At 44.7% G+C, this 16,126-nt stretch overlaps 2 protein-coding genes and 1 long non-coding RNA gene across 4 annotated transcripts; 1 reads left to right on the top strand and 2 right to left on the bottom strand.

Moving 5' to 3' along the window:
• Positions 1–2,338: 2,338 nt before the first annotated feature.
• On the top strand, positions 2,339–5,438 carry LOC119307402 (septin and tuftelin-interacting protein 1 homolog 1-like). Its single transcript, XM_037583477.1, has one exon. The coding sequence runs from the start codon at positions 2,695–2,697 to the stop codon at positions 5,218–5,220; it is 2,526 nt and encodes an 841-aa protein (XP_037439374.1). The 5' UTR covers positions 2,339–2,694; the 3' UTR covers positions 5,221–5,438.
• Positions 5,439–6,366: 928 nt separating this feature from the next.
• On the bottom strand, positions 6,367–9,849 carry LOC119307401 (cold-responsive protein kinase 1-like). Of its 2 annotated transcripts, none has more exons than XM_037583475.1 (7): positions 9,703–9,849; positions 8,977–9,122; positions 8,783–8,898; positions 8,333–8,543; positions 8,002–8,239; positions 7,749–7,899; positions 6,367–7,146 (listed from the first exon to the last, which is right to left on the bottom strand). In XM_037583475.1, the coding sequence occupies exons 2-7, from the start codon at positions 9,041–9,043 to the stop codon at positions 6,790–6,792; spliced, it is 1,140 nt and encodes a 379-aa protein (XP_037439372.1). In that variant the 5' UTR covers positions 9,044–9,122; positions 9,703–9,849; the 3' UTR covers positions 6,367–6,789. The 2 variants fall into 2 exon arrangements, with proteins under 2 accessions (XP_037439372.1, XP_037439373.1); XM_037583476.1 differs by having other exon boundaries at positions 9,612–9,841.
• Positions 9,850–12,292: 2,443 nt separating this feature from the next.
• On the bottom strand, positions 12,293–15,489 carry LOC119307400. The gene is made up of 2 exons (XR_005149291.1): positions 15,085–15,489; positions 12,293–13,021 (listed from the first exon to the last, which is right to left on the bottom strand). It is a non-coding gene; the product is annotated as an uncharacterized LOC119307400 (long non-coding RNA).
• Between the last annotated feature and the right edge of the window lie 637 nt (positions 15,490–16,126).

Genomic DNA, 16,126 nt, shown 5'->3' with positions numbered 1-16,126 from the left:
ATGAACTGATAGTGGGGACTAAATTAATAGATTGGTCAAAAGAATAATATAAAATGCTATAAAATATATATATAAGTGATAGCATAGAACAATTAAAAATTATAGATCCATTTAAGACGTATCATCGGCCTCGCCCATCTAGCCAGAAGTCGACATGGTGAGAGCCCCTCTAGCTGGGACACCGCTCCCGCTCCATCCCGGATGTTTACTTCCTCCTTGCCTCTTTCGCCTCTGTCTGACATTCTCTCTTCATCCACGTCGCCTCCCCATCCATCCGTGGGAAAGTATCATGTGCTCCAAACACTTATGTACTCCCATGCTCCAATGTTAAAAAACTCAAATTGTATGTTCAAAAAATCCCCAACAGTTGTGGACGTTCACAAGACATATGTCTACATTCCCTAAGAAGTTGAAATCTAAATCCGAAATGCGCACAGAGAAATAAAAATGACAAATCCAACATGAATTGTGTCACAAAAATACAAAAGCAAAAATACAACGCAAAAACAACACAATTCACATCTAACTTTGTCATTTTGTTTCCCAGTGTGTATTTTCATTTTAGATTTGAACTTTTCAGGGATAACAAATATATGTCATAAGAACATTCTCATTTTTTGATACATCTAAATTTGATTATTTTAAAACATTGGAGCATGGGAGCATATGAAGATTGGGAGCACTAGATATTCTTTCGGCCATCTCGACCGCCACGGATCGTCAGTGCTAGGAGGGATAGATAGGGAGACCGCGAGATTTTTTTTTCTTTTCAAGATGAAGAGTGTGTTTTTTCTTTGAGCAAACTGCGTGCGTGCGAGACCGCGAATGCTATATAGCTAGTATAGCGACTGTCTCACTTGAAGGCGCGCATATAGGGCCGGCCCATTACTCAGGTAACTCACTCTCTAGCTCAGTAGCTCGCTTGCTCGTTCTACATACTGGTTTTATCCATTTTTCTTTTTTTTCCTTTTTTGTTTTCTTTTATTTTTTTACTTTCATTTTTTCTTCACGGGTTTTCTTTGTTTTTCATAGTTTTTCTTTGTTTCCTTCACGGGTTTTACTCGTTTTCCTTTCTTCACTTTGTTTATTTTTTATTTTTTTGTCTATTTTTGTTTTTTTACTGCTTTTTTACTTTTCTTTGTTTCTTTACGTTTCCCCTGTTTATTGGTTTTGTTTGCTTTCTTTGTACACTTTTTGTATACATGTGGAATATTTTCTATATACATGTTTAACATTTTTCAAATACGTGATTAACTTTTTTGACAACTTATAATTGTTGATGTCAACTTTTTGATACACGTTGTACATTTTTGTATACACCAAGAACATTTTTGATATACTCGTTTAACATTATGAAAGGCATGATTGATTTTTTTAAAATACATATATTTTTTATGTCTACCTTTTCATATACATTGTACATTTTTTGCATACGTTAGGAACATTTTATATATAAATGCTTAATATTTTTCAAATACATGATTACCATTTTTCAAAACATATATATTTTTGTCTATTTTCTCCGTATTTTTTGTATATTTTTTAATACACCAGGAATATATTCTATATACATGTTTAGTGTTGTCCAAGTACATGATTTAACTCTAGTAAAAAAAGTACATGAATAACATTTTTGTAAGCTTATATTGTTTGATGTCTACTTTTTTTCATACACATCATACATTTTTTGTATATATCAAAAACATTTTTTCTATACACATTTTAGCATTTTCTAAATGCATGATTAACCTTTTTCAGAATATATTTTTTGAAAACTTGTTTTTTTTCATTTATGCTTTTTCCATGCACATTGTAAGTTCTTTCTATACATGAAAACATTTTTATACACATTGAACATTTTTTAAATAGATGACTAACGTTTTACAACTTTTGCATATGTATAATTATTTCTACGCTATATATATTCAGAATATTTTAAAATAAAACAAAAAAAACGGATGTAAAAATGTGAAAGAAAAACGGGAGAATTAAAAAATGCTGAAGGCCTGTGTCCGCGCTGGACCCGCCCAATCCGACTGCTGCTGAAGGTCGGTAATACTCAAGTCTTTAACTGAAGAAAGACTAATCTAAAGCCCAACGGGCTAGAAGCCACTGGTAACTCATAACCAAAGTTTCAAATAGCCCGCTATAGCTTCGCTATAGATAGCACGCTATAGCGTTTAAAAAAGGTCCCGCGCTAAGAGTCTTTTGTTTAAACACTTGAGCAAACATTTTAAATAGCTCGCTATAGCTCCGCTATAACACGCTATAGCATCTAGAAGAGGTCCGCCGCTAAGAGGCTTAGCTAGCTATTTAAAACTTTGCTCATAACCGACCTTACGCCGTCGCCCCGTGGTGCGCCTCCGCCGGACGCGACACGCGCCGTCTCTGCCCCGCGCGCCGCTTGCTCCCCTCCTCTCGCACGTCATCCCGGGGTCTTCGGCCGCCCGAAGTTCGCTGCCCCGAGCTCCGTCCCACGGGCGGCCGCATCGACATCGCCTGGTCCCCGCTCCGTCTAGCCGGAATCAAGCCACCGTTTGGCGTCACCGGCGGCGAGGTAGTAGGCACCGCCATCCCTTCCCACTTTCGTTTGCCTCGCCTTGTTTGTTTCGATTGGTTGGCTGAAAGCCTGAGGTCTGCCATGAAACCCTACGTTTTGATTTGGGGATCGAGGAGGCGTAGAGCGGCGGGGCCATGGAGGAGGACGCGGAGGGCATGGACCGCTTCGACATGGACGGCGACTTCCTGGGCGGCCGCTCCGGCCGCGACGGGGACTTCTTCTACGAGGGCCGCCGCCAGCGCGCGCTCCAGACCCGCGACGATGCCCTCTACGGCGTCTTCGCCGAGGGGGACTCCGACTACGATTACGACTCCGAGGAGGACGAGGGGTCGCGACCCCGCAAGCGCAGAAGGGACGAGCTCGAGTCTGACTTCACCAGGCCCGTGCAGTTCGTCTCCAAGGGAATGCCCGAGGGGGTGGAGCGGGAGGAGCAGAGGCCTGGGCTTGGCCAGGCCGCGTTCTCCTTGCGCACCGCCGCCGCCGCGGAGGAGGACGCGGAGGACAACCAGGACCTGCCCACGGGGTTCGGGCAGCGGATCGCGGAGGGTGCGCGTGCCAGGCGGGAGGAGAAGGAGCGGCAGCACGAGGCGGCCAAACGCCGCCGCCAGGCGTCGTCGGCGGCCGGGGCGGATGATGGAAAACCAGCGCCGGCCCCTGGCAGCGTGGAGTCCAACACGAAGGTGGCTAAGATGATGGCTATGATGGGGCACAAGAGAGGAATGGGCCTCGGCAAGAATGCTCAGGGAATCACGGCACCGCTGGAGACCATCCCGCGCCGCAAAAATGCCGGACTTGGCAGTGTCGAGGAGTTTAAGGAGGCCAAGCCCTTCACTGCCAAGGAGAACCTGCCACCCCCACCTCCTCCGCCGTGTGCCAAGAAGGAAAAGCAACGGTGGTCCAAGAAGGCCAGCTTGATGAGAGATCAGGTCCTGACCAAGAATGAGTTGCTGGCTATGCACGCCGAGCAGGAACAGGATGAGCAGCCCACGGTTGTCCAGAAGGTGATTGACATGCGAGGGCCTCAGGTTCGTGTGCTGACAGACTTGAAGGGGCTCAGTGATGAACAGGAGATGGAGGTGAATGATGTGCCAATGCCAGAGTTGCAGTACAATGTGCGGGTGCTTGTTGACGAGACTAAGGCTGATATCATCAGGTTGGATGGGCAGCTGCGACAGGAGCAGGAGAGGGTGGCTAGTTTGGTGCGGGAGAAGGAGAAAGTAGCAAAGCAGGAGGCGTTGCAGAAACACCAGCTGCAGGTTATGGAGACGATTGCAGGTGTGCTGGAGCAAGTCTGGGTGGACGATACAGCTGGTTTGCTCATGCTGCGAGGGTTGCTCAAGACCTTCCAGGAATTGAAGCTGCGCCATGAGGAGGAGTTCAAAATGTGCAGCGTTGCATGGATCGCTTGCCGATTTGCTCATCCGTTACTGATCCAGGTCTTCCAGGGGTGGCAGCCTCTGCAGAATCCGCTGTTTGGCTTGGAAGTCATGTCATCATTGAAGGATTTGCTGCAGTGTGACCAGCCATATGATTTCTCAGATGCTACTGAATCAATGGCTCCATATGTACAGCTGGTTAGCGAGGTGATCCTGCCAGCTGTGAGGATATCAGGAACTAATTCATGGGAGGCTAGGGATCCAGAACCAATGCTCTGCTTTCTCGAGTCATGGGAGCAGTTGCTGCCCCCTATTGTACTCCATTCAATATTAGAGCATGTAATCATGCCAAAGCTCACAGCCGCTGTTGAATCCTGGGATCCACGAAGGGAGAAGGTACCCATTCATGCATGGGTACATCCATGGTTGCCGACTCTAGGACGAAGGATAGAGACCTTGTGTCACTCCATTCGGTACAAGCTGAGTAGTGTCCTCCATGTTTGGCAAGCTCACGATGCATCAGCTTACGCTTTGCTATCTCCATGGAAGGGTGTATTTGATCCAGCAAGTTGGGAAGACTTGATAGTGCGTTATATCATTCCTAAACTTAAAATGGCACTCCAGGAGTTTCAGATCAACCCAGCAAACCAGAAGTTCGACCAGTTTAACTCGGTTATGATTTGGGCTTCTGCTGTACCGGTATCCCATATGGTCCATATGTTGGAAGTTGATTTCTTTAGCAAGTGGCAGCAGGTTCTGTACCATTGGTTGTGTTCAGAGATTCCCGATTTCAATGAGATCACAAACTGGTACAAGAGCTGGAGGGGTCTTTTCCCACCAGAGTTACTCGCCAATAAACGCATACGGATGCTTCTAACGGCTGGTCTTGAGATGATGAACCAAGCTGCTGAAGGGGTTGACTTGGTGCAGCCAGGGGCAAGTGAGAATGTGGGCTACTTGAGAGCAACAGAGAAGTGGCAATTTGATGCAGCACAGCAAGCATCGCAATACCCAGCTTATCATTCAGTGCCAGGTGCAACCATGGGAGATATGAGCTTCAAGGAGTCTATTCAGGCATATGCGGCTGACCAAGGTTTGCTGTTTATGCCTAGAGTTAATAAATCCTATAATGGCAAGCCAGTGTATGAATTTGGCACCGTGAGTATCTTCATAGACTCTGTCAAGCGACTACTCTATGCGCAACTTCAAGAGGGAACCGATAGATGGAGTTCTGTGTCTCTTACACAACTGCTGGAAATGAACCGGATGGCAAGATCACACTAGCAAATCATCTAAGCTTGAAATTTCATTTCATTTCTATTTGTCCCGCCATGTAGAAGTCTTCAGAATGTGGCTTTTGAGAGCAGTGCTGTAGAATTAGTTGCTAAAGAACAAAGTTTCTGATGATGTGTCTGAACGTGGTTTTCTACATGTATATACATGGAACTCAGTTGTTGCTGCCCAAAGAATGAATAATCTATGCAGTTCTATTTCTAGTTGTACATTGATATATACTCCGTATTTGTTTATTTATTTATTTCATGAGGTTTACTGTTGTTTTGGTAAGTTCATTTCTTGCTGTGTTTGCTGACATAATCGAATGTCCCCCACTAGGACTATTAGTGTGCATCTAACTTTTGTCATTATGTGTTAAAGATTCAGGAATCTCTGATATGTACTACTCCCTCTGTAAAAAATGAAATGTCTACTTTAGATGGATGAAAGTTTTTTCTGTGATACCATGTTCAACTGTTAATATGACATGGTTGGGTTATTACTGTGGTGCATTTTTTTTTAAATGACAGCAAGTACTTTTGTTTGAAGGGGAGTCTTGGCGCAGTGGTAAAGCTGCTGCCTTGTGACCATGAGGTCACGGGTTCAAGTCCTGGAAACAGCCTCTTACAGAAACGTAGGGAAAGGCTGCGTACTATAGACCCAAAGTGGTCGGACCCTTCCCCGACCCTGCGCAAGCGGGAGCTACATGCACCGGGCTGCTCTTACAGCAAGTACTTTTGTTTAACTCGGGCTTACCCGGACTGTTTGTTTGGTTTAACTTCTGCTCTTCAAGCTGCGGAAACCATTCCTGTACAGGGTGATTTCACATGGAATGTTGTGAAGTTTTACCATGACTCATTTGATAGTGCTTTTCAGTGTTTTGAAGGTTCTTTTGTCAATCCCTGCTTTCAGTGTTGAGCTTCCTCTTAAGGATATTATTTTTTTGGAACTGCAGTTCCGTGGTTCCTCTTAGATTCAAGACCTCATTTGGTAAGAGATATTTTTAAATTACTTCTGTACCTAGATATCTTCACTTGTTTCAGTTTACATTTTATTGCTACAATCATCCTCAATAATCTGCTGATGTATTTGATCAAAAGATTTGACCTTGTCATTTTGAATTATTGGCATTTCAGAGTGGATTTTTCACAGGTCTTTCATGCAGATGCAAGTCATGTCATTATCCGTGTGAGATTTGTACTGTATACTTGACTAAACATTGTACAGTAGCTACTATTTCTGTGCACACAAAAAAGGTAACCCTGGCTTGCTTAGCTTAGGAAAGGTACTAACTAGCAAACCTCTGAAAGTTCAGGGCTCCCTGCTTGGGTGCCTGGTGCAGCTGTGCCCTTCTTCCTTCACCTATAAGCCATGCCCCACAGGACACTGAGGATCTTCAGTTGTTGATCACCAAAAGCTCAGATGCAACATATACAAACAACTAACAGTATATCTAACTGGCAATATAGAAACACAAACGAAATCAAATGCCTCTCTTGATATGCTTTCGTCATCCCTCCAATTTACAGCCATTGTTGCTTGAGCATATTCTCCTTCATGTGCCTTTTTAACCTCTCATTAGGGGCTGTCCCTTATCACAGTGCTACCAGCGAATGCAAGGTTAGACACCAGTGAGTGGTTATCCAGTGGAGACATTGGTGGAGACACACTTAACTGAAGAGCAGGCTCGATTGTTCTGACTTTCAGGTCCATGACATCTGTGATCAGGCCTGGCCTCATGATCTTGTCGCTGACGGCGCACTCACCCTTTAGCATCTTTGCGACTGTCGACATGGAGGGCCTGACCTTGGGGCTATCCTGGGTGCACAGAAGTCCTATTTTCAAAAACTTATGAGCTTCGTCGGTGCTGAAACCATCTTTTAAGGTCCTGTCGATGATGCTCCCAAGATCACCAGACTTGTAGAGTGTCCAAACCTGGGAAAAACAAGTGGATATTTCTGATTTATATTCTTTAATCTACTATTGACAATGTCAAGAAACAATGCTTCAGCTATTTTTGAAATAGAACCTTTTCACTTCTCTTTGCAGGGTGAGAGATTAAAGATCTCTCATAAATTGCTGATTTATAATGCAATAGCAGGTGCACATAATAATTGGACAAAAACTAACAGATACTGTATGTCCTAAGAATGAGAACACCAGTCAATGCAAGTGGCATAGAAAACATTTTCAGGAATAAATCCAGAACCAGTGGGCCAATAAAAAATAATCTCAAGATAAGACAATGAAAGCTGGCAGCACTACCAGAAATAGTAATTTTCAGGACAGAGAGGAAACTTCCTGGTACTTTCCTTCAGAATACTTCCAACTGTATTTCCTCTTCAAAAATTAAAGACTACTTCCAACTGTGGCACATAGTAGGTATATGTCTGGCATGATTATCATGGTCTGATGTGGAACATCTTGAATCTATCATAGCTGTATTCCGTACTATTGTACTGTTTCTCCTGATATTTTTTCTGAACTTTCTAGAGAATCACAATTAAGTAGATATTGTTACTGAAATCGTTCTTTACCGTTTCTAGGAGGAACTGATCTTGGAGAGGCAATCTGGGGTCAGTGTGCCACCTGCCACTGACAATCTCCAGCAGCAGAACCCCAAAGCTGTACACATCAGCCTTCTTTGTCAGCTGCCCTCGGATTGCATACTCCGGTGCCAGATACCCTCTGAGAAATGAGCATATGTCAACTTGTCTTAACCACACAGTACAGTATATATCAATATGTGCAAGGTTAAGTGAGAGCAGCAACAGGTGTCACTTTGCTTACAATGTTCCTGCAACCCTCGTGCTGATATGCGTCATGTTGCCCGGGAAGAGCTTTGCTAGCCCGAAATCCGATATTTTGGGGCTCAGGTCCTTGTCAAGCAGAATATTACTCGCCTTGATGTCACGGTGGACGATATGTGGCCGGATTTCTTCATGCAGATATGTGAGACCGTCGGCGACACCAATGCAGATCTTCGCCCTTGTGCTCCAGTCAAAGCGGATACTACTGTGGGTATTGCCTGAAGAACATCATGACAAACCAGGGGGTTCAGAGCAATGAATTTACCAGCGATTCAAAGTTCTGATGAAAATCGAAATTTGGTTGAACATACCAAAGAGGGTTCGTGCGAGGCTGTTGTTCTCCAGATAATTGTACACCAGCATTTTCTGACCTCCATCGACGCAGCAGCCGTGCAGTTTTACAAGGTTGTGATGGGTTATGCTGGATATGACACTCAGTTCATTCAAGAACTCCCTTGTTCCTTGCTTTGACTCGGAGGAGAGCACCTTGATGGCAACCTTTTGACCATTCTTCAGCTTTCCCTGCATAACTCAGACCAGAGCTTGAGCACTCATGAAACACTACTGTTTGAATTTTGATAGCTGGTCCAAGTGCTACAGTGATGGTAATCACTATGGCAGGAAGAGTATAACCTGCCGCTTTCTAATAATTCAGGATTTTTTGGAGTGATTGATTGACAGGATAAAGAGATTGTGGTGTTTGAACTTGGAAATGTCAAAGCTTTTATGGTGCAAACTGTCAAACTGGCAACTAAACCTACCAGGTAAACGCAGCCGAAAGAACCCTGTCCGAGTTTGTTTCCTGAGCAGAAATTCCTTGTGGCCCTTTTGAGCTCCTTGGAGGAGTATATCTTCACGTTGCCATGGAGTGGTACGTCTGTACAGAATAGGATGAATCAGGAGGGTTTTAGGATGCTTCAGAATAACAATAGTTAAATGAGAGATGCAGGTTTACCTATGTCCTGCTGTACAATTTGGCTTCTGGATTTTTTCTTCCACCGGAGCAAACGAAAGCAAGTCATTGCTGGAGTATGGAATTTCCTTCTTAGAAGCTTCAGATATGTGTTCAGAAGCTCATGCAAAGAGGAGTTTGATAAGAACCTGAGGGAAAGAAGAACAGCCAAATAAATTATGTAAGTATCTCACTGGAATTGTTTCCTTTTACTTTCAGCCGCAGAAAAAAAAACTCACTCTTAAATGCCCTACAAAAAATGAAACTAGTTACATATTTCTGGTTCAACTCCAAAGAAGCTAAGCTGGTAAGACGTCATCTTAAGAGAAGAAAATGGTATGACAGGTAGAGCTCTGCTCACAACTCAAACAGATAATTCTGGTGTGCATCTTCCTCTGATGTGCAGCAGGAAAAGAAAGAGGTACACTAGCATTACTCAACAGAATAAATAATGTCAAAATTGAATAAGCTAGTTATATTAGTTGGTAGACATATGAAGAACTCTGTGTTTGAACAGCGAAATTAATTTGGAACAGAACCAGATGATAGGACAATTAAAATTCTTAAAACATATCTAGCCAGGGCAATTGGGTATTTTCAGCAAAAGGGAGAAAAGGAAACCAAGAAACTAAACTCACCCAAGGATTAGGCGCAGTTGCCCAGAGGAAGGCAAGGTAATCGGGTAGATTCAGCAAAAAGGACAAAAAGGGATCAAGAAACTAAACCCACCCAAGGATTAGGTGCAGTTGCTCGGTGGAAACTCCACTATGGTGCGCTGCAGTGTGTATGAAGAGCCAAGAGCGTCTAATATAAGTCCTGGATGATGGTGGTATGAGGAGCAGAGCACATGTATCTCCTAGCTTTAGAATCAAAAGGGTGCTACGCTGTGCTCTCTATATATACTAGTCCAGGCAGAGGACTCAAAGGTCCCACTGCGATTGACCTGGCCTGTTCTCACCTTGGAGAGATGAGCTGGTTGCAACTTAGGAAGTAGCAAGGAAAGAAACACTTGTCCTCAGCTCCCACCAGGAAACAAAAAGATGACCAAGGATTGGGAAAAAATACCTTATTTTTCTCTTCATCTTGGGCTTATTCTTAATGCCCATGTCCTGACTTTAGTATTGCTATAGTCGGAGACCGGTCCACAGGTTATTGAGTCGCACACCGTGTTCACTGTTCATCAGGCATAAACTAAACACTGTGACTTGAAAAAGACCTGATCTTTATTAAGAAAAGAAATATGTCTACTTTGTTTTCCAAATAGTCAGTATTTAGTTTACATTAGTGAGATATAACAGAAATTTCATGGCACAGTAATTAAGTGAGGTAGCCTACATGCTTGTATTTCACCTCATGATGGATTGAAATAACAACTTTTGCGTTTCATGGCACGCAGTGGGAATGGTTCCTGAATGCTCCTGTTTTCCTTCCAGAATGGTGCTTCCTCAAGCCTGGCTTTAATTGCATTTTGACATGCTGGTTTTTCCCATTGATAATTCAATGATTGAGACAGTATATAGGTTGAAAAAGAGGGTGAGAAGAGCCACCCAACCTCATCTGAAAAGGTATGCGTTGGATCATACTACTTTCTGATCATCAAACTGACATGTACATCTCACTGTGTATCGGAGAAAGTAATCAGCGCGACCCAGATACATTCCCCTTCGTCGACTAACGCAGGCCACAGAAATTAACAAGGTGATAAAATTTGGATATCTTTGAGCGGAAATGACATAAGTGCCCTGTTATAATTGCCTGGGAAAGATGAGAGAGGATGATTAGTGTGGCTTGTAGTAATAAACAAATGCACACAAGGGAGACATAATGAATGAGGGCATTTGGGTAATTATCATTGTTAGATTACATAACTTGCCTACATTTATAAACATGTTTTTTTTAAATGCATACTTTACATTATTCACTTGAAAAGGATAAAGTCGGTATTCTAGTGACTAGTACACTTTAAATTCAGTGGTTGTAGTACTTGTGATTATAATTACCAGCATTGTTTGTTTTTAGCCTATGCGAGGCATGAAAATCCAGTTTTTCCTCCAAAGTAAAAGGAAGAAAACCCATGCCCGCTTTATGTTTACATAATTTTCTTGTGAAATGTCTACTTTCGCGCCGCATAGTCATATAGTTATGTCAGCATCAGTCAGGTGTGTGATGTTGACTGTTTTGGAGATAACTGTAATGTTAAAGTAAGCTCAGACTTTTAGCCTTTCCAGGCTATCAAGAGGCAACTTAACAACCGCTAATGATCTGACAGGTCGACCGCGAAGAATTTTTCAACAATTTTCCGTTTACGAGAAACACAATGGGATCAGCCATTGACCACATCCGCTGGTAGATCAAGTTATCTTTAGTTCGCTCCCCGGCTCATTTATATTATTGTACTGTTGGTCAAAATTGTAGTTGTGGCCGTCATGTAACATTTTTTGTCAACATAGACTTTTTGAATTCTGTTACCACTGAAGTTGATAAATTCAAGAAGCTCAGTAACTTTATTTCCAATGTATATGTACAGGTCAAGTACGTATTTTCGGAGCGGAGGTCAAGTACACAGTATTGCACCGTCGGTCAATATTGTGAGCTACGACCATCATGGCAACTTTTTTCTTTTTGTCGGCGGACTTCTGAATTCTGGTAAGAGTTGATAAATCCAAGAAGTTCAGTAACTTTATTTCAGATATATGTATAGGCCAAGTACATATTTATTTCACCGTTGGTCAAATTCTGATACAGCTTAAGCTAATAAATTCAAGAAGTTCAGTAAGTTCATTTCTGATATATATGTGCAGGCCAAGTATAATTTATCATTTCAGATTTCAAAGACAAGTAGAGAAGTGCGTCCATCAAATCAGTCTCTCTGCTAGGCAGGCCGACAGCTGTATCAACTAGCAGACTTTTCTAGGTCAAGGAGTACCCATCAGAACGGTTCCTCTCAAGCTTTTGAATTGAATTGTCCCATTCGTTCTCGTGCAAGTCAAGATACTTATTTAGCCTGAACACTGCAAGAGATAAACACAGCGACCCGGTTTCAGTTCATTTTCTACCGGATAATATTCGGTCTATATCATTGCTCGGTTATTTGTCCAACAAAAACAACTTAGTCCGAAATCCTTTGGCGATACAATTTCTTTACAATACGCCGAAATGGTCAAGCATATTCCTTTGTCGTGGGAGCTGAAAGAGATCAAGGCCCTATGCATACGAAGCAAACCCTAGCGTTTGATTTCGTTATATTTTGCCAACAAAGTCTTGGAACTGACGGTGTACATAAGAACTGCTATTGGTTAGTTAATGCATTTGTATGACATTGGACAAATGTGCACGTGGTGCTTGACGCTTCTTCATTCAAATATTCAGGAGCAGAACAAAGATATGACAACCATTTGCTAGAGCAAAGTTGCACACACATGCTGGTGTCATCATGTAATCGAGTCTTCCTTGAGGCTCAGAAACGTGGTAGGAGGAGCCTTGTTGCAAGAGGATGCCTCAGCAGATGCAGCAAGCACATAGCCGTCGTCTGACCCGTCGTTAATACTGGCTGGAGTATCATCCTCCATGTCTTCTTCCCAAGTCCTCTCCAGGGGCAATGGATGATTCACCGGTGACATTTGCTGTCCTGAATCTGGGTTTCTCTGAAAATAAGAGCAAGATACCAATGAGTCGGTTCATACATGAAAAAAGGATAAATAATGGGGAATTAGTTACGATCCCGATGTGTGACGTTACTGCAATGTGATTCTTCCAACAACCGTCATCAGCCCCAAAGATTCCGCTTTGAGGATCTGATCCAATCCCCCTTGAAGATTTGGGTTTCATCCATCCTCTGTACTGCTGCTTTAGTGAGTCCCATCTATGCTTGAACCGCTTCTTCACATACCTCTGCCCAGCTCTATCCTAGAATTGGGAAGCTCAGGGTTCTTGTGACCTTCGGCACTCAAGCACACACCCAGACTAGCTATTGCCAGCAGCCGTTTCATCTTTGCCTATTTCGCAGAAGATCTTCGTGTGATATGAGTCCCAGATTGCCCTCCTTCATCTGTTCCATTTCAGTTACAGAGTTCATGAAGTAGCATGTAGTGCAAAGTTGTTGGATAACAATCAAGCAACACACTGTGCATAGCCCTGCACAATCAATCCTTCAACATCAAAAAACAAAACAAAACAAAATTCTTGAACCAACACAAGGACCAACCATATGACACTAAGGGCATGCCCAACGCTCCACTGTGGACGGGTGCCCCAGCCCTATACTCACTCCCGATTGTCCAACTCAGCTCAACTAGTAGCCTGCAGACCAAGACGGGATCCTGCAGAGGAGGTAGTCTCTTGGGCCTTGGCTGATAAAAGTAAGAGAGAGATGGGAAAAGGGAGAGAGATGAAGCGATCCAGCCCTCCACGTTCACTGAAGTACAGGAAAAAGAGGATGTATATGTCATGCATTGGTTTGATGAAACTCATGGGCACTAGCACCCATGGTTTATTGATATAGAAGAAGCATCCCTTGTGAGAAACCAGAAATTCGTCCCCGACGTGGCTCGAACCCTGGTTGCTGGAGACGCCACTGCGCTCCCTTGCCACTAGGCTACAACCTAGTTCACTCATGCATTGGTTTGATGGGGCAGCTTCATGCATTGAGGGTTTGACAAACTAAATAGTGCTCCATCCATCTTTACTTATGTGGAAGAGGTGAAGCACTAGGAAGGTGATGCTTCCATTGTACATGCCCTAATAATTACTAAAAGCATTGCGCTGTTGTTGCCAAATCTATTTTAACAGGGAAGGGATGTTCCAACTCTACAATCCATCAACCAAGACAAGGACTGAAAGACCCATCACATCACACTACAAAATTACTAGAACTAAGCAATCACGGAGTTTTGGAATCATGCAAGACTAATCGCTCAGGCTGCAGGTGGGGGTGGGCTTTGGTGGGACTCATTTTCCCATCCCACTTAAAAGTGTTTAGTGGGCACCCGTGAAACACAATGAATTTTCTATGGGCTATCCCAGTTAATCCATCGGGAACCCACCAGACCCACTTCTAGCCCCTGACTAATTCTCTATAATACGAAGAACAACGATTCCTCATCAAACAACGGAGAGGACGGCAGCACAGGTGCCGAGGATCCCTTCTCTGCACTACTCGCCGGGAAGCGCCCGCCCAACCTGGGAGGCCCTGCAGAGTACAGACCCACCGGCCAATTTAGCGACGCATCCCATGCCCAATCATTCGTACGCGCGGCGACCGGCTCGATGGAAACTTGAGTGCTCCCATGTCTCCCGCTGGCGTCTCCGTCCCCAGCACCGGCCAATCGGCTACTCGCCCAGTGGCCCTCATGTTGCGACGTCTCCGTCAGGTTCCAGTGAGAACTGATCTTCGCAAGACCGTCGACGGTTTCGTACGGAGGCAGCCCTGTGGCCCTGTCCGTTTCTTCCAGAGGAGGTTTGAGCCATGGCGCCGAGAGCACAAATCACGGCGCAGCCCATGGCGCCCGTGCCCGTGCTGGGCAGATGAGAAAAGCAGCAGTTATGCAATCAGCTGCGACACGATTACAGCCAGCTCTCGGACCCAGCCGCCGGTGCGAACGACACGGAGCTCAACCTCCTTGGCCGCCGGGATGCCCGCCTTGCAGTCCAACCTCACCGTACTGGGGCGTCACAACAGAGGCGCCGGCGGCTGCAGGACAGAACATACAGACCTCGCTCGAGGACGACAAAGTCAAGTTTCATGGCGTTCTCTTACTCTACCGCTTATTCTTATGCTCAATTCATCTTTTAGATGATTGGTTCATTGGCGGGACTCCACTTCTTCCCACTTAACTTATGCCATGTTTTCGTGGGTTCGTCCCACCGTGCCCACCAATTCCTAATGGGACGAAGTGGATCGAGGTGGGACGCCCACGCGCAGTCCCACCTGCAGCGTGACTAATCGCCAACCTCCAAAATGCATTTCCACCATAAGCAATGACGACAGCACACTGCAATTCTAGCATAAGCGATGACGGCACCCCGCAGCAATCCACCATACGCATTTCCACCGTAAGCAGGCAAGCAACCATAAGGCACAGAAAAGAGGAGGGATGGCTCATGGCTGCATACCGCTGGGGGTGGGGAGGATGCCGGCCGGATGGACGTGCAGGTCATGGGGAGGCACCTGCAGGTCTGGGACGGTGGCTAGGAGGTGGATCTGGCCGCTGCGGCGACGGCGCTCTGCTGCAGGTTTGGCGTGCATCGGAGATCCGGGGAGGAGGAGCCGAACGGTGATGTGCCTGGGGTCGACGGCCTCAGTCCGGGGAGGCGCTTCCAGCTCCGGCTGGCTGGCGCCTGGCGGGGCAGGGAGTCCGGCGGTCGATCCTTTCACTTAGAATAGAAGAAGAGATGGAGAGGAATGGATCATTACCTGGACTAAACTCACTGTTACAGAAAGAGGACGGCCTAAACTCTAAAGGAAACTATCGTAAATAGTGTATACACCCGAACTCAATGTAATTGTCGTTTCTTAGAGGGGGCCATATTGGTCAGATGGAAATCTAAAGTCGATGAGGTTAATGAGCACATAATGGAGCAGATCCAAAGTGATGATATAGGTTACTGCTTGCAAAGCGGTGTCGTATAATAACAATAGTGCAGGCATTCTTCATCCGACAGTATTTCTGAACAGCCTAATAGCATCTCTAGCAGACCCTGCATTCCGCCAACCCGCATTTCACGTTTGCAATTCGCGAAAAGCTGTTTTGCAGTCGCAGCGAAAAGCCACGGAGGCAGACCCCGCAAAGCCGACCTGCATCCTGTTTTACGGGTCGCTTTGCGGGGTCTGCCTGTGCGGGCGTCCTCCCTCCCCTCAACCCGTAAAATGTAAATTTGCACTCAATTTGCACCTCAATTTGCATTTTCAACCACATTGGATACATAAGACATCACCAAATTTTTGCTAGAAAAGCAAGTCCAAAGAAAACAAGAACCACAAGTATGCATTTTACAAGATTTCCAACTTCCATAACTGCTCCCACGAGTTGAAGCAATATCTTCTCCATACACTCATTGTTGATCTGCGGATTCTTGATCTTTACTTCTTCATTATTCTTCTTTGGTTTTAAAGAAGTAGTCGTTGCTTCCCCTCTATTTGTGCATGCATGCGGTT

The sequence above is a fragment of the Triticum dicoccoides genome, chromosome 5B (assembly GCF_002162155.2).
Source record: "Triticum dicoccoides isolate Atlit2015 ecotype Zavitan chromosome 5B, WEW_v2.0, whole genome shotgun sequence".
NCBI classification, from domain to species: domain Eukaryota; kingdom Viridiplantae; phylum Streptophyta; class Magnoliopsida; order Poales; family Poaceae; genus Triticum; species Triticum dicoccoides.
Note: the sequence above shows the minus strand (reverse complement) of the source record. Positions and strands in the feature narration are given on the sequence as shown.